The sequence below is a fragment of the Marmota flaviventris genome, chromosome 8 (genome assembly GCF_047511675.1).
Source record: "Marmota flaviventris isolate mMarFla1 chromosome 8, mMarFla1.hap1, whole genome shotgun sequence".
NCBI lineage: Eukaryota > Metazoa > Chordata > Mammalia > Rodentia > Sciuridae > Marmota > Marmota flaviventris.
In genome coordinates, this window is record NC_092505.1 from 43,151,573 (window position 1) to 43,170,415 (window position 18,843).

Consider the following 18,843-nt stretch of genomic DNA (forward strand, 5'->3'; position numbering starts at 1 on the left):
CAATTTAGAAATGGATTTCCTTCAAATGGTTTATTTTTACATGACCTTATTCGTTGAATATTTCCTTACTTACTTACTGTACACGGTCCACTTGTACTCTCTGTTTCTCTGAAATCAACCATTTCTTCAAGAAATCCTCAAGTGCTTAGGATTTAGAAACCAAGTTCTGGGCAACAGGTGGGCTCATTGATTATAAACTTTCTCAATAGACACAGTTGAAAAGAATACTAATTTCATATGGCTTTATGTCAAATTATGAATTCATTCTTCCACCTTTAGTACCAATCCAAGAACCTAGAGTTTCTCTGTCTTCCCTCATTCTCACCCTCTCTCACAATGAGTATCCGGGTTCCTGAGCAGTGATATAATTGTCTCAATATTGTAGTTGTAAGAAATGCTATATCCAATCTGCTATGGAAAAACAAGATTTTTTTTGCATCCCCCCTTTTTAACTGATGATATAAGTCAAAGAACTATGTGTAAAGGGGTTGTTTTCCCCTTTCACTGTGTTTAGTATTCATTTGGAAGAGGCTCATTTGTTTCTGTTTGTATTTAATTTTAGTATCCTCTCCTCTCAGCTTTGTCGAGTGAATTTTATTGTTCCAAAAATGTAAAACAATATCATGATTTCAAAAGTCAAAACTATGCATAAAATAGCATTGGAATAGTACTGGTAATTTGGAGTAATTTATTTTGTCTTTTATTATATTCAGAATTTTATTTTCAATCTTGCTAGATATCCCTCCCTGCAATGGGATTTGGTGGGATCTCCATTGCACATACCTTTCCCTTCATCCCTTCAATTTTACCTACAACCATATGCTTTCATTTCTTCATCTGAATCTTCTTAGCTCCCAATATTCCAGCTCAGCTGAATCAAAGCTGAGCTTCCACTGAGAGAAAGTGCGTCAGACCTGAGTGAGGCCCTCCGTGAGAACATGTGTTGTGGTCAGATCCTGGTTCTGTTCACTTGGTAGATATTGATATATGTGGGGTATTAGAAAGGACACATGCTTTGGGGTGACAACTGTCAATTGGAATCAAGATACCTCCAACAAAGCCTCACCTGGGGGTGGGGGGGGGAGGTGTAAGCACCTGGCAGGTAGCACAGTGCCTGGCATGCTGTCATAGGCAGTCAGTGCCATCTTTGGTTAGTGTGTGGACAGCTGATTGACCAGAACCAGCACCAGCATTTCTGGAAATGCCTGCACCCTCTGAGTTGACTTGTAAAGGTGCTGGTGAAGTAAATTGGGAAATTCCAGGTCTGAACAAAGTGCTGGGTGGCTCCTCAGGAAGACACTGAACCTAATTGAAGTTTAGCCTTTGTACCTGGGACCCCGCCTCCAATTCAGGATTCAGGATGTGCACCTGGATCTGGAATTGGAAGCTAAGCACTGTATTGTTCCCAGGAGTTCAGAAGTGACGGTGCAGTTTGCAGAATATTAAAGGATGACCAGAGAAAAAGAACTTGTCAGTGTTGTCCAGCCTACTGAGGAAATGCTAGGAGGGGCATCCCTCTCTAGTGGAAATTAACAAACAACCTTCAGGTTTTTACTTCAGTTACTTGTGCAGAGAGTCAGGCTGCAGGCCTGAGTAACTCTGGGTCCTTAGGAAAGCCCAACTGCAAGACCTTCAAGGCTGAGGCCCTGCCTCTCGGGTACCACTACCCAGAGAGGACTTTGACTAAGAATTCTTAACATGTCTTGTCATCAACCAACAAAACTGTGAGTATGGGATGTGGATTGGAGATCCTCCCTGTCTTTCTTATCTTTTAGAGTCTCTTTGATGAGTTAATGAGGATAAACGGTGTGCCAGAAGGGCTTTACCTGATCCTCACATCCTGTGGAAGAACTGTGGCCTCAGATAAGGTGGGAAACTCATCCTTGGTATGGCTGTTGAGTGCTGAGCTGGAATTGAACCCAAGTTGGTCGCACCCGCAATCTGTGCAGGAAATAGAGATTCTTGCAGGAAATCACACTTTTGATGCTATAAGGCAGATTTGCCTAAAGAATATATCTGATACTGAAAAATGTGCTCTAGATATTCTGAAATTTTTCATTGCCTAAACATAATTGATCAAAGTAGGAGAGAGGGAAGTTCTAAACATAGGGTACTTAGGGAAGTAGTGGGCGACAGACTATTCTAAGGTGACCTGAGGCTACTGGGTGGGTTGGGAGCAATAAACATCCAGTTTATAGAAGGGTCAGCTGAGAGGGTTGGGGAACAATGGAAGACACAGGAAGCAAATGTCCTCTTAGGTGCTGAGGACATTTCTTTCTCTTACCATCCTCCTCCTCTCCTCCCTGTCTTGCCCATCCTAGCATATTCCTATTTATTCTTCAAGCCCCAGATTGAATGTGACCTCATCCAGGAAACCAGTCTTGACTGCCCCAGAGGAATGAGTTTTGCCTCTGTTGCTTTCCTCGTATCCATTTCTTAAGGGCAAGAACTGTGCCTGCCTCTCTGAAGACATAGACCTCAAATGAAAACCTTGGCTCTGAGACCTTGGGCAAGTAATGTAACAGAGGTTCCTCCATTTTCTCATTTAGTGAGAATAAGAGTGGTCTCTATAGCCCTGGTTGATCGTGGGCTTAAATGAGAGAAGGGACACAAAATATTTAGTTTAGGGCTGGGCATATACTGAGAACTTCTCAGTGTTATGTATCATGCTGGGCCTCAGCTGTTGTTCATTCTGTGTTTGTGGAAGGAGAAAAGATAAAGAGGGGAAAGGACACAGAGAAAGATAAACAGACTCATTACAGGGATATTTTTAGCCAGGAAAACACTAGCCTTATTTTAGTGCTGTGGTTGCTGAATAATTTGCTTGAGTATACATCCTGCCCTCTTAGGTGCCTGTAACTTCCCCAAGATCTAATCTCCTACCAGATCTAATCTCCCAGCTCTGCCCCAAGCAAAACCTCAACTATCTGACTTCTCCCTTTTCTAAAGTCAACCAATCCTAAATCGCTGCCCTGAATCACTCCAGTGTCAGAAGGCAGGTGGGCAGGATGCCCTCTAGAGCCTCCTCTTCACTCGAGGACAATTGCCTGTTTCTTCTAACCTGACTCTCACCTGGTGATAAATCCATTCAGGTGTGACCACTTCCCTTTTGCTGGATTGGGAAAAGGCCACTGGCACAGTCACATGGGAATCCGTGCTGGGTGGGATAAGGTGAGGTTTCAGAGGTACTGACAGTGATCATTGTTCCTGGGTGTCATATGCTCCAGGCTCTTGCTAAACACATTACAACTCCTGTGATCAGTCCTTATCACACCTTGGAGATGGATACCCCTGCTGCCTTCCCTTTTACACCAGAGGAATGTGAGGCTCCATGGGCTAGTCCTGGGCTGTCTAAGAAAGTGGCTATATCTGATTCTTGAACACCTTCAATATGGCTAGTCTACACAGAAGCATGTTGTGGTGCAAAACAAAGAATGTAAAGTGTCTCATAATTTTTGTATATTAATTACACATATGAAAAAGTATTTTGGACAGATTGGGTTAAACAAAATATTATTAAAATTAGCTTTATTTCTTTCAACTTTATTTTTTTTTAAGTTGTAGATGGACACAATACCTTTATTTATTTATTTCTATGTGGTGCTGAGGATTGAACCCAGTGCCTCACATATGCTAGGCAAGTACTTTCTCTACCACTGAGCCACAACTCCAGTCCCTCTTTCCACTTTTTAATGCAGCTACTAGAAATGATAGAATTAATGTGATTTATGTTGTATTTCTACTGGATGGTGCTGGATTCAACAGTTACCCTAAACCACAATCAAACTTCAAACCCAGGCTGATCTGTCTTCAAAGTCTCACTCCTCACTCCTCTGCTGAAACTACAAATCTATGCTGATACTAAAGTGTCCCCACATGTGGTAGGAACCAAATATATGTGTACATGGCCAGGGCTTCTAGGGAAAGAGGAAATATGTTGTCCTCTTTCTACACATTTGTGCATACTCTGAGAGCATCATTGTTTTTCAGAAAAGGAAACTAAATCAGATGGCATGCCTGTGGTGTCTCAGACCCTTTACCACACAGTGGTGGTGGTAGAACTTAAACCCAGGACTTGCTGTCTCCAAAGACTAGGCTCTTCATCCTGTTGTGTCCCATGACTCCCATACTCTGCACACTAGAAGGGACTGAGCTCAGGTTGTTGATACTACTTTGCAACCCAGATCCCTGGGATGAGGTGAACAGGTCCATCTTGATGGACCTGAGGAGTGGCATCTTCTCGGGACAGGATGAAGTTATGTGCCATCTTCATGTTGGCACTTAAAGGGGCTCTAAGAAACTGCTTTAACCTGACTTCACAGAGGAGGAACTGAGCTTCCGAAAGGTTTTGCCACTAAGATCAGCTCCCACAAATCAGACTGATCTGTGTTGAAGTCCACCTGACCATTGGGTCAGCATTCTGTCCCTTTTAATCTGTTTGTTTGTGTCTTGCCTTTCACTGTAGTTACACTAGTGGCCTTCACCTATGGGGCTGGTTCATTTCCTCCTGCCTCAGACCTACCTGCTGAAACAGTTCAAAGAACATTTGTGTACTTATTGCGAAATTAACTCTGTTTTATCCCAGAATTGCAAAGTCTTTTTCTATCCTGACAAACAGAAAAACCTGAGCATCTTTAAATTTAAATCTTTAAATTTTTAGAGTTTATTTGAGCATTCAGGGTAGTGCTGGACCACAACAGCTGACACTTTGCCAGGAATAGCAGGACGGGGAAACTTTTCATAAAGTTTCTGCAGAAGCAAGACAAAGAAAACAATTTTGCCGGAGTATGTGGAAAGTTCCTAGCTAAAGGTTAGTTGGTAGTTTCTGGTTGGTTCGGTTTCAAGTTTTAGGTTTCTGTTTACTTTGGGCTTTGATTTGTTCCTGTAGGAATTTAAAGTGCCAGAGCCTCTCCAGTCAAATGGACTCTCGATTAGAATTTTTTAACAATACCCATTTCTGGTTTCCGTGTACATTCTCCTCATATTGTTCTCATTTAAAAAGCCATGCCGACAGTCCACCTCTAAAGAACAGAGATCTTAGATCTGCATTCTGTAAATCATCCTCAAAAAGTTCTTGTTTATTTCCAGAAATTAGTTAGGACTGTACCTTATCAATTTTTATTAGTCTTTGTCCATTTTTGTGTTGGTATAACAGCATTCCTGGGAACGTATAAAGAACAGATTTGTTTCTTGCAGCTCTGGAGGCTGGGAATCCAAGGTCAAGGTGCCCAGGGCTGGAGAGGGCCTTCCTTCTTGCTGTGTTGTCCCATGGGGTAAGGCAGGAGGGCCAAGGAGAAAGGGGACAAGAAGAGGCTGACCTCGCTTTCATAATAAACCCACTCCTGTGATCCTGCCACGAGGCCATTCGTGAGGGCAGACCCTCCTTTTGAGGGTCCCACCTCTCAACACTGTTGCATCAGAAATGAACTTTGGGAGCCATTTTCAAATCAGATTGGTCTTACCTTCAATTCCTGAGAGCATTGTCGGGATACTAGGCAAGTGCTCTACCACTAAGCCACAATCCCAGACCCTTCTTTCACATTTTTAATGAAATTTAAATTTTATTACAATAACCAGTCACATTGATACAGCCAGCAACACAAGTATTTATATTTGTTTAATGTGCAAGCAAAGATCTAAGTAAACATAGCTGCTTTAGAAGTATTAAATGTCTTGCTTATATTTTGTTTACTCTGTCAGCCATGGCTTATTACACGTGTGTTTCGGTTCAGACCAGAGGGACATTTCTTTCAATCTATTTAGAAGATCTCCATTTCCAGTCAAAATTTTCATTCACTCTGACCTATGTCTCATCAAAAAACCTTCACAGACAGCTATCCTAACCTACTAGTATGTAAATTCCCAGAATATACTTGTGGGTTAATTACGGTGTTATTAACAGCTTTCTCATAGTCCAGTAAGTGCAGGAAAATGTGGGTTAAATGGTTTTCATCTCCCCAAAGCTTTTGAGAGCCTTTAATATTTTCTATGTGTGGATACTCTCCAAGACTGCACACAGATGGAAGCAACAGTTCCTAAACCAATTTGAACAGAACCCTTGGGCAAGACAGGGAGGTGGAGAAGGAGGGTAGGGCGTGGGTGCTATTCCTTTCATGGCTTGGTTTCCAGGAAAGCTTTTGGAGATAATCTAATCTAGAAGCTCCCTTTTGTCATGGATCTTTTATTTTTTTCCATGATAAATTATAGCTGGTGTGTGTGTGTGTGTGTGTGTGTGTGTTTGAAAGTAAATATTTTTTTAAAAAATTGTCTTTCATACAGCCTCAATTAGTAGAACCTTCCTTGACCCCAAACAAGCTGAAGGAGGAAGGCAAGAGTCCCAACCAGTATCTGGCCAGTGTTCCAGCCTACCTGCCCATCATTATCTTTCTCTCAGTAGTAGATTTTAGCCCCTTATGAATTTGCTTCCATTAGCTCCATAGAAGGAAGAATAGTCTGAGTATTATGTGAGAACTTTTGAAATTGCATTAGCCTTTTTCCATTTAAATACAGTCTTTGTCTTAAAATAACCAAGTGAGGCTCCTAATTAGAAACACACCTGTGCTTGTGGTAGGTGACTGAGGCTGCCTTTCGGGTCTAACATGAGTGGTGAACTCAGGAGATTGGCTGGAAAGTCAGAATTCCCTCGGTCTCTTGGGCTCCCATGATCTTGTGCTGCTGCCTGAGGTAAATGTCCAGCGGAGGAGACCAGCAATGAGGAATGTGGAAAGGTGATACCCCTCCCCCCATATTCTGATTCAGGTGGAGACCTGAACACAAAGGAGAATCTAGTTATGATTTCCTAAGAGCCTTGACCAAATGTTTGCTATGATTTTGGGGAAAAGGTTTAAGAAACTTAAATTTGTTTATGTGCACACATGAATACAAGATTGATTGCTGGGGGTTGGAAGGTTACGGCATTGGCAAATCCTATCCAAAATACTGACTCAGGGAAATGCTTGTTCAGAATTCAAGGTGATAAGTTAGGAATAGTATTTCAAATCCTGGTCAGCCATTCAGATTGCAATGATAAAATGGCTCAAGTCTGCCTTAAAGAGCCCCACTGAACAGCCTGCTCCTGCAGTTTCACAGATTGACCCATCTTGGGCCTTGTTCCCCACAGAATGGGTCTGCTCCAACTGCTGGTACTCTGTATCCTGGCCACCTGCTGCGGGGCTGTGTCTCCACCCAGGGAGATTCTGAAACCTGCACCACTGGTCTCTCGGGGCTGCAACGACTCAGATGTGCTGTCAGTCGCAGGCTTAGCTCTACAGGATATCAACAAACAACAAAAGGATGGCTATGTGTTGGCCCTCAACCGAGTGAAGGATGTCTGGGAACAGAGACAGGCAAGTGATAGACAGTCCCCCTTCTGAGATAGGCATTTGGACAGACTGCAGAGATGGGCCAGAGGGATGGGAACCCCCAGTTGGCAGGTGCTTTTCAAATTGGATACCCTGCTAAGAATGCCGTGCCCTCCTCTGCCAGGGGGTGCTAAGATGCTCTTATTGGGAACAAGTGCTTACAATGTGCTTTCTCTGACACCTAAGTTTATAAGGCATCTTCACAAACCTCATGTCCTTTGACTCTCCCAGAAATCAGGGGCAGTTTTATCTAGTCTTCATGGGTTTCTGTTTCATCTGGGATATGGTGTGTCTCTCCACCCCTTCCCACAGGATGACCTGGGATCCCTGTTCTACCTCACAATGGACGTTCTGGAAACCAGCTGCCATGTGCAGAGCAGGAAGTCATGGAAGGACTGCAGTGAGAGGCCCTTGCATGAATCAGTGAGTGCTGGTTGTCCGAAAGAAACTAAGTTCTATAGGGTGAAGACTGTTCAGTGTCTGCCATTTTTAAAATATATCCCTCTGTATAATTTCCTGGACGAGGTGCACATGTGCTTATTCTAACACTGGGGACAGAACCAAATTTAATCAGAGGCATTTCTGTGAAGACACATTAGGATAATGCTGACCAGAATTGAAAAATTGCCTCCAAATGGTTTTCTACCTCCAAACCTCTCTGGTAGGCTTTGAGCCAGTGTCTAAATTGTGAGAGAAAGATCTAAGGAAAAGATCTGGCTATGAGATTAAGATAGACAGCAGAAGCAATGGAGGGAGAGCTTTCCATTTTATTTTGCTTTTATTTTCGTCTTTAGTAAACATTGGCATGAGGTTTGAGGCTTGGAAAAGGGATGGCTCACAGTATGGGGACACTCAAGGGTGCCAAGGAAGGGTTTTCTGTAACCATAGGACCTATTGGGCCTCAGAATCCATCCTTTCTAAGATGACCATTGAAAAGATTTGAAAATAATAGCATTAGTTTTGATTTGGTTTTTAATCACACTGTGATTATTTCCAATAATTGATATGAACTAAATAATAGGAATGCAAGATAGTGATGTGTTTAGAAGTAAAAATTTTGATCAAAATATATTTTCTAAAGATATATCATGTGTATGTGTGTGTGTGTGTATGTGTGTGTGTATATATATATATATATATATATATATATATATATATTATATATATATATATTTATTTATATATATATACACACACACTACTACAGTCCGGCTGGGCAAAATAACCAGGAGGTGACAAGCAACTTGAAGGTTAAAGCGGGAACTGCTTTATTACAGAACAACAGCGGTATATATACCTAACTGATTACACACAGCTTGACTCAATTAGCATCATCCAGTTACAGCAATCAGCCAATAAGGAATCTCCACCAACTTAATGGCTCGGTGGCGTTGCCTCACAAACCACTCCTCCTGGCAAACTGCCAGGCGCCCTCTTGACTTGATTTGCGACCACAACACACACACACACACACACACACACATATATATATTAAGTTTTTGCACAGAGAAAGATATAGATGGACTCATCCTTAATGGTTAACATGGGTAACTTCAGGGGGATGGCAGCTTACAGGGGACCAAAAATATAAATAAAGAAATGAAGATTCTAGAGGCCTTAAAAACAAGATGTTTTCTAATCATTTAATCAAATTTGTCAGTGTGCACCTAACTGATTTTTTAAAGTAAATAGTCTGTTCACCCTGTTGTTGGTTATATTTGTTATGGTGATACTATCTATGACAATGCATACACTAAAAAACACATATTGGCTCTAACATGATAGAAGTTTATTTCTCATTCATGTAGAGTTCAAAACAGAAGTTTCTGAGCAGAGGTGGGGTGGAGGGTGGGGGAGGGGTTTACTCCAGGAGGAATATGGAGACAGGGGTTCCTCCTGTGCTGTGGCTCAGGCTCTGCCATCTTCAACTACTGGTTTCTGTTGTCACCAGGCTCAGCTGCATCTTTCAAGAGAAAGAGCATAGCGAATAGAGTGTGCCAGACCAAAAAGTAGTTACTCTGCTCACATCTTGTGGTTAGAATTCAGTGGTCCATACTTAACTCTGAGGGAGGTTGGGAAGTATAGCTCACTGTGTCCCAGGAAATGGTTCAACAGTTTGATGATAAATTTCAATTTTTCCCAGCCTAATCACAGAATTTGATTTTGAATTTCTCATTACTTTACAATGAAACCTCCAAATTTTAATTTGGGGAGTATTTTCAAACCTTGTGGTTTTAAATCAACCATGTTATAAAATGTATTTGTTGATTCCAGGTTTATGGCAAATGTAAAGCAATGTTTTACATTAACAAGCCAAGAAGAATTCTCTATTTACCTGCTTATAATTGTACTCTTCGCCCAGGTAAGAGATCATGATGATTTTGTTAATTTTAGAAAAAGATGGAAAGACTGTTCAAACAGGGCTCTGCCAACAGTGTATACAGTTTCTTCTATCCTTGCTTTGTATTGCTTAAACGTCCACTACTTACCTCCCTACTGAAATTCAACTTACACTACTTCTTTTTCCACAATTAATCTTCCTAAATCACCTTCAATAGTTCTATATTAATGCCCTGCATTAAATTCTAAATTTTCAGTCTTATATAAATGGCACATTCTCTGTAACTGGTCCCAGGCTCCTTTCTAGCTATCTCTGCCATTACTGCCATTATTTTCCTGACATTCCATTCAACTGGATGCCACAATATTATCTGAATACACACTGTACTTTCCAATATCTGCCTCTTGATTGCTCCTCTCCCTTTACTGAGCATGCCTGCCTTTGATGAACTTTGTCATTGGAACTCCTACCAATTCTTTAAGGAACACCGCCTATACTGTTTCTTCTACATTCTTCGCTATTCAAGAAAGGAGGGGTGCTCTCCTGTTATACATTCCTACAAGACTTGGTCTAAACCACTCAGGGAGCCCAGACCAAGTTCTGCTTTGACTTGGAGTCTTCTATTTCTATTTAGAATGTAGAGTGTTTTCTCTTTTTCCCTACTACATACGCTCTAGTTCCTTTCAAGTTGAAGGAGTCACTCACATTGTTGAACATATAAAATAATAGCAAGGGAACTGGTGACATTTGAAATATGCACACGCATCCTTCTGTATCCTCTTTTCACAAGGGAAAGCCCTTGGAAAGCCAGCACCTCATAGCATGAAAAGATAGGATGTGGGTCCTTATCAAGCTGCTGTGTGCCTGTGACTCTCCTTGAGGATCTTGTTAAAGTACAGATTCCAATGCCATAGGCCTGATCAGAGCCCCAGATCCTGCATTTCAAACATGATCCAGGTGATAACAGTAGAACTGGTTCCTTTAAGTCACAAGGCAACAGAACAAACCTTTTATTAGTTACAGGTTAAGGTTCCAGGTTGTGAAGACAAGACTCACCTAAAATAATTTAGAGAATAACAACTAATGAATAGCCTCAGGACATTCATGGGAGTCCCAGGTACCAGGGCTCAGAGAGTCAGAAAGTGACAGGTGGGGATGAAGCAAGAGTGACAAGCTTTGGACATAACTACCCCATAATCTTCCTCAGTCCCCAAAACAATCAATCAAAATAATGTGTTTTCTCTGCAAAAACGATTTCAAGGCAGATTCCCTACCTGATTTTCAGAATAGATTGTCATCCTCAGCGCCTCCCAAACAGAAATTGTGGGTTCTACCATTAGTCACATGGTGATTTGACCAATTTTGTTTTCTGGGTAACTTTCATTTTCCAGCCCAAAAGGGTGTGTGTTTCCACCTTACTGAATCTATAAGCATGTAGTAAGCACTCACTATGTGCAAGATATGATGCTAGGTATTAAGGACTAAAAGATAAATACAACATGGCAATAATGACAGCCCAAACTTTTAAAGGCATTTGGAGTACAGAGGCAAAGGTGAGAAGATGTTAAATTAGTTGAGGGGATCTGTCTTTTATCAATATAGTGGACTATGTTGTCTTTGAGCACAATTCCTAGAGTAGATAAATTTGTGTGAGGTGGAAACAATTTGGCTTTGATTTCTTTATAAAAATAATACTACTCACCACAGAAAACTCAATGCCAACAACTAATTTCTTTTCCAGAAAATGTATTTTTCACTCCAGCCTTATCTTATCTGTTCAATCTTTACCTTATATGATATATGACTATTGTAGGCTGGAAAATCCATGATGTTTTTAATCTATTCTCATTGACATCAATAGTTTCTCGGAGAAAAGTTCACAATATGTGCCCTGACTGCCCAAGCCCAGTTCCCATTGACTTGTCGGATCCCAGAGTTCTAGAAGCTGCCACAGAGTCTCTTGCAAAATACAACAATGAGAGCACCTCAAAGCAGTATTCTCTCGTCAAAGTCACCAGGGGGTCAAGTCAGGTAAGGCTTAAATGCCCAGGTTGGTTACACAGTGTATCTCATACCAGTCACTGTAGATTTCTAAGCTGAAAGGAGAATATCCAGGCACTCTTTTTGATTAGAACCCAAGAGCCCCTCTACATTCCCTTTCCTGGTAGATTTAATACACATTAAATCATGTTTCAGCTTGTATTATACCATGCCATTTCTATGAGTCATGTGACTTGGTTTTACTTCATCAACCAGAAGGCAAGAAGAGAAATGGATTCATAGTCTCATTGGTGGGGTTCTACCTAGGTTCACTAGTTACTACTATGTCCTCATATCTGACTGACCATGGACTACTTCACAACACAACAGGCATTCCATGTTAAGACCTAGGGTAGAGGTTGAATTCTATAGATTAGGGGAAATGGAGTTTCATTTGTATTTGCTTACATTGATATCTTTCATTTATTTATTTTTTCATTTATTTATTTTTGTGGTGCTGGGGATTGAACCCAGGACCTTGTGCATGTGAGGCAAACACTCTACCAACTGAGCTATATCCCCAGCCCACGTTGATATCTTTCATATGAAAAACAAAAATACAAAAGACAAACCTATATGAGGAAAATAAGCTTACTAAGGGAAAGTATTTAGGGCCCATTCTAATCCTAAAGAAAGTTATGTTGATCATGTTTTCTAAATAATCAAGTAATAGTACATGCTTTGATCTCTGTGGGGATCTACAGGGACAATGGATATGTGTGTTGGCAATGCCTCTGGAGATGTATCCTTTCTGTAAATGTATTGCTGCAAACCTGAGTGTTTTTCCTATGTAGCAAGATTTAATTTTAACATCTCAACCCTTGTCTTATTATAGTGGGTGTTTGGCCCTTCTTACTTTGTGGAATACCTAATCAAAGAGTCACCCTGTACCAGATCCCAGGCCAGTAGCTGCACACTCCAGTCCTCTGATTCTGTGGTGAGTATTCCAGAATGTCTTCATAATTTAAGATTGTGTTCACAGTCACCTCTAAGTATTTGGAACATAAATTTTACATAAAATGTTGCAGAGCATGTGCCTTTTTTATTCCCCTTAAACACAACTGACTAGTTAGGAATCAGGCAGGCCTAGATGCATTGATAAGGGGTTTTATTCAACTATAAGTACAAGTTTCATTTTCAATATGATGCCATATTGCAAAAAATGGTCATGGGGACCATAAAATATAGATGAACTGGTGATGATCCTACTTCTGTCTGAACAAATCTCCTTACATTTGGAATACACCATGGTGCTCCATTCCTTGGACCACTCTTTAAGAAAGATTAAGTCAAGTAAAAAGTCAAAGAAGCCAGGTATGGTGGCACACACCTGTAATCCCAAAGGCTCAGAGGCTGAGACAGAGGATAGTAAGTTTAAAGCCAGCCTCAGCAAAGACAAGGTATTAAGCAACTCAGTGAGACCCTGTCTCTAAATAAAATACAAAATGCCCAGAGTTTAATTCCTGGTACCCCACCGCAAAAAACAAAAAAAAGTCAAAGAAAGCATATATAATGGGGAGAGCAACTTAAAACCATCTGAGACACCACTGGTGGGAATGTACATTGGTACAATGTGTTGGAGCAAAACTTGGCAAAATGCACCAAAAGTAATTTTCCCCTTATTCACAATAACAGCTTTATTAAGACATAATTCATGTACCATAACATTCATCCTTTTAAGGTGTACGATTCCTAGTTTTTATTATATTCACAGAGTTGTGTCACCAACACTTTATTACATTAGAATATTTTCATTAGCTTCCAAAAGAAACCCCATAGCCATTAACAGCTATTCCTCATTGCTGCCCCTGGCAACTGCTAATTTATTATAATATCCTACTATACCTGAAAATGTACATACTCTATGAATCTACAATTCCTCTTCTAGGAATTTGCTCTAAGGAACTAACTAGAGATATGTGAAAAGATAGAGCTGGATACTTAAACAAAAAAGTTGCATTCAATGTGGTTGTCATACAAAAAAGCTTGCTAAGATAATACAGAGGAATACTAGATAGCCATTATAAAGATAATCACAGAAGAATATCTAACACCATAAAGGGATTTTCATAATATACTGTTCAGTGACAAAATAGTTATAAAATAATATGTATAATATAATCCTAGTTTTGTGGAAATAATATATATATATAATATGAAAAAAGTTTGGAAGAAAAGACATCAAATGATTTTGTTGCAGGCAACAAGTATTTTTTTTTCTATTTCTTTCTTTCTTTCTTTCCTTCCTTCCTTCCTTCCTTCCTTCTTTCTTTCTTTCTTTCTTTTGGCACTGGGGACTGAAGCCAGTGGTGCTTTACCACTGAAACATATCCCCAATCCTTCTGATTTTTTAATTTTTGGACAGGGTCACACTAAGTTGCATAGGTCCTCATTTAGCTACTAAGCCTGGCTCAGAACTTGTGATCCTTCTGCCTCAACCTCCCAGGTTGCTGGGATTACAGGCATGTGCCACTACACCCAGTTTATTTTCTTTTGTCTGTATTCTAAATAACTATTTATTACATTTGTGGTAAGAAAACAAAGTTATTTTAGTTTGCTATAAACAGAGGTTGAAGGAAACTGAGAATGGTTTTGTCTGAAAAGAGGAAATTTAAGTGGGACACATATAAAGGGCTGCTGTATGAAAGATGAAGCAGATTTTATTTAAAAGATAAAAACAAGCTTTGTATAGAACTAAGACCAAGAGGTAAAATTGTATAGCCACAACTTTCTGCTCAATACAAAAAAAAAAAAAAAATCTAATAATCAGAGATCTGTTCATCAAGGAATACTAAATACTGAATACTGAATTTTGGAAGCAATTTGACCTAGTTTATATAATTTCTAGGGGTGACAGAATTGGCTCAAAATCTGCCATTTTATGGTAAGAGCATAAAATATTGATTGGCTGTGTGTCTTCAAAAGCCAAAAATAAGTTGATTTCCGTTTATGATCATCAGTAATCTTAATACTTAACATAGTTTTGTGTTTTCTTTCTTTCAGCCCGTTGGTCTTTGCGAAGGTTCTCTGGCTCAAAGAGCATCAGAAAAATATGTCTCTGTGACTTGTGATTTATTCCCACCGCAGGTATTTTTCGTCCTAATTATCTTTTTGTGAAGAGCTGATTATTTAAATTTAGTAGCCACCATCCCATCCCCTTTGATTTTTCCCTAAGATCCCCGATTACCACTTCACTAAGGCTACCCTGAGGCCACACCCATGTGGTAGCTCATCAGAGACCTGTCACATTTCGTTTTAGTCACATTTATGGTCCTGCAGAATTAGAAAGACACACTCAGAAACAGGGTACTACCAGCTCAGAAGGCTTGAGCCTCTGAAGCATTAAACTCAGTTTCCCTGAGAGACCTTATTCCCAAATTCAGGGAGAAGTCATCCATGAAAACATCCCATCCCCCTCCAACAATGTTTATTGAGCTCTAAGACCACGAGGCAGCCTGGTTGGGTTGAGACAAGCCTGAGACAAGTGCTGGTCCTAGTCTGCATTCATGAGCCGTGTGGCCTGACTGAGTCTTGCTTCCTCATCTATAGAGTGGGACTGCAACAGCGACCTCATTCAGATCCCAGAGGGACAAGTGAGAGGACTGGACAAAGAGCATTGTGTAGGGCCTGGCACAGAATATACAGTAGAAGGTGCCTGCGGCTGCCCCTACAAGGAACAGAGAGAGCACTCACCAGGGACTTTTAGCCTCTCTGGACAGTTGTTCAGCTCTGAAATCAGGAGACTTGCAGTCAGTCCTCTACAGGTCCTGGTTCCCCTGGCCCTTTTCTGTTTTTCTTTTTTAACCCCTTCACCAGGAGACCCATCCCTCTAGCTGGTCTCCTTTTAAATGTTCTTCTTGAAAGGCATAGACCAGCTTAGCCTGCCACCAGATGTGGCTTATGGAATTCTGCATTTAAAACATTGTTATTTCAGGTTCAGTCCCCTGGGTACGACAACGTAGAAGAGCCCCCCAAAAGAAATGCAGTCTCCTCCGGGTCTTCCTACAAAACTGCACCAACCTCTATCCAGTACCTTCCTGATCTGGATGATGAGAAGCCTGAAGATCCCCAGAGCACAGACCTTCAGGACGCCTTCCCAGTGCAGCTGGATCCAACCACCAACCCCCAGGGAGACATCCTGGATGTGTCCTTCCTCTTCCTAGGACCCGAGGAGAAGAAGCTGGTTGTCCTTCCTTTCCCCAAAGAAAAGCAGCACTCTGATGAGTGCCCAGGACCTGCCCAAAATAATAGCCCTCTTCTCCTCCCACCCTGAGAATCACAGAGAAGTTTCCTTGGGGATATAGTACCCTGTGTGAGATGAGAGGTGGTGGGATAGGATGGAGAAAGAATGGGTTCAGATGTAGAAAATAGCTAATAAAGTGTGTCTTCCATTATTCTTGGTCTCAATTATTGGCTGGAAATGGAAATAATGAGACTCCCCCACTTGGGCTGCCTTGGCCTCTGGACACGGTGCTACATGGTGGGCTGCATCCTTTTCCAAAATGTGATCTTATGCCATGGACCGAGGTTTATCCTTTCAGTGTATCTGTGTGCTCAGCAACCTGTACTAAAGCTCTCCATGAATAAAGAAACTTCCCTAAGTGCAAGAGGTACACGAAACGGGCTCAGCAGCTTCCCTCTTGACCTCCCCTTACAAGACCAAGTCTAGCTGTGTATTGCTCATGCCATTTCCAACACTCATCCTCTTTTCATCTGCCTGAAGGTCTCTGTGTCTCAACAGATGACTAAGATGGAAGAGAAATGTGCCTATGACCTGTGCAGGGCCCTATGGGAACATCAGGCCACAAGAGTTCTTATTGTCACAGATTCTTAGAACAGAAGTTGAAGGGCCCATCAATTGTAGTCTTTTTTCCCATTTTTAAAAAACACTGGGACAAGCTGGGCGTGGTGGTGCTGTCCTGTAATCGCAGCATCTTGGGAGGCTGAGGCAGGAGGATCACAAGTTAGAGGCCAGGTTTGACAACTTGGTGAGATCCTGTTTCAAAATAGATGATAAAAAGGGCTGGGGATGTAGCTCAGTGGCATAGCACCCCTGGATTCAATACCCAGTACCAGAAAAACAAACACACCCAACAGTGGAACCAATTTCCTCTTAATCAGAAGTATATCTGTGTGCACACACTCACACACACACACACACACACACTCAGGATATGACTTTTGACATCTTGTCAAATAATCTGCCCATATAATGATTGCCCTCCATTTGGTGGCCATTTCTTAGAAGTGATGCACAGTCCTTGGCCTAATTTATGTAAAAGAAGTAGATAAAACTCACACCCCATTACTCTTACCTATTACCCATAATAAGTTAAAAAGTTGGGGAGCGAATGTCATGTGGGTTCAGTCAGGGTCTGGAAAGAGGCAGAATGGTCATCAAACAGCTCAACTGAAGATCCATCAGTGAAGGAACGTTTAATGAACGCTTGTGGGCCAGGTCAGGGAAGGACAGGGGAGGCTGAGGCACGGAGAAATAGCGACTGCAGGGAAGGCAGGAGGACAAGAAGCCCAGCACAAACTGGAGCTGTGGAAGAGGGGCCACCTGGCAGGAGCTACCGTGGTGGTGATGCAGCCATTGCTGAACTCGCTGCTGATGTGTGGGAAGGAGCATGGTATCAACATGGTGCCCTCTCCCTGCCTCCCTCTCTTCTTTCAATCTTGTCTTCCCTTTGGCTCCTTGAACCCCATGGTAAACCAGTAAGCTGGGGAACCTGGGTCCATCATTCTCCTCAGGTCCTGACTTGGGTTCTTCTCTGGCTTGCTTCTTGCTGTTTCTCTAGTTTTTTATTCTTGACCTTCTTTTCTTACCCTGCAAACTCCATGCAAGCTAGATAATCCAAATGCCAGCTAATAGTTTCTAAATGCTGTAGACATTATTCATTTGAGGCTTTGTATTCAAATAATCAGTGGTTTCAAATCATCTCTGTTGAAACACCAGTCTCCTATGCAGAAACGTCTGGTGTTGAACATTTCTAGTTATGTGGAATTAAGACTTAATGCTGATGCATCTTTAAAAGTAACTTCTTAGCCAGGTAGGGGGACACATGTTTGTAATCTCAGCTAACTGGGAGGCTGAAGCAGGAAGGTCACAAGTTTAAGTCCATTGACAATAACATCAAATGCTGCTGAGGATGTGAAGCAACAGGAACTTTTAGTTACTGCTGGTGGAAATGCAAATTTGTACAGCCAATTTGGAAAATAGTTTGGCAATTTCTAAAAAATAAAAAAACTAAACATGTTCTTACCATGTGATCAATAATCACACTCCTTATGAGTTAAAAATTTACATCCACAAAAACCCATACATGGATGTTTATAGCAGATCTACTTACTCATCATTGCCAATACTTAGAGGGAACCAAAATGACCTTTAGTAGGAGAATAAATAAATACAATGTGGTACATCCAGACAATGGATATTACTTGTCACTAAAAAATATGAACAATCAAGTCATGAAAAGACATGGAGGAAATTTAAGTGCTTATTACTAAGTGAAAGAAATCAATCTGAAAAGACTGCCAACTGTTTGATTCCAACTATACGACACTCTGGAAAAGACAGAATTGTGATGACAGTGAAAAATATCAGTAGTTGCCAGAGGCTAGAGGGGAGAGAGGAGAGAGGGATAAATTAATAATGGAGCACAGAGGATTTTTAAGGCAGATAAATTATTCCGCATGATACTATAATGGTGGATGCAAACATTGCACATTTGTCAAAACCCATGCTAGGTACCCTACTGAGTGAAGAGGAAACCCTAATGCAAACTATGGACTTCCGGTGAAAATGATGTGTCATTGTAAGTTCTTTGGCGGGAACAAATGTGACCTTCTGGGTTCAGATGTTTATCATGGGGCGGGGGAGTTTGTGAGCATGGGACCAGAAAGTAAAGAGTACTTAGGAACTCCCTGTACTTTCCACTTAATTTTGCTGCAAACCTAAACCTGCTTTAAAAAATATGTCTATTTTTTGAAAGTAAAGTAACAAAATAATACATTAAACGTCTGACCAAAATTGACTTCTTTTTTCTTAAAAGAAGTGATTCCTATTACCAAAAAAATAAAAATAAAAACCCTGAT

At 41.0% G+C, this 18,843-nt stretch overlaps 1 protein-coding gene and 1 non-coding gene across 2 annotated transcripts; one reads left to right on the plus strand and one right to left on the minus strand.

Moving 5' to 3' along the window:
- Nucleotides 1-1,615: 1,615 nt before the first annotated feature.
- On the plus strand, nucleotides 1,616-16,136 carry Fetub (fetuin B). The gene is made up of 8 exons (XM_027951534.2): nucleotides 1,616-1,724; nucleotides 7,121-7,346; nucleotides 7,674-7,784; nucleotides 9,636-9,723; nucleotides 11,564-11,733; nucleotides 12,578-12,679; nucleotides 14,746-14,829; nucleotides 15,677-16,136. Exons 1-8 carry the CDS (start codon nucleotides 1,699-1,701, stop codon nucleotides 16,013-16,015), a joined length of 1,146 nt encoding a protein of 381 aa, XP_027807335.1. The 5' UTR covers nucleotides 1,616-1,698; the 3' UTR covers nucleotides 16,016-16,136.
- Nucleotides 12,192-12,265, minus strand: Trnav-cac (transfer RNA valine (anticodon CAC)). The gene has a single exon. It is a non-coding gene; the product is annotated as a tRNA-Val (tRNA).
- Nucleotides 16,137-18,843: the final 2,707 nt, after the last annotated feature.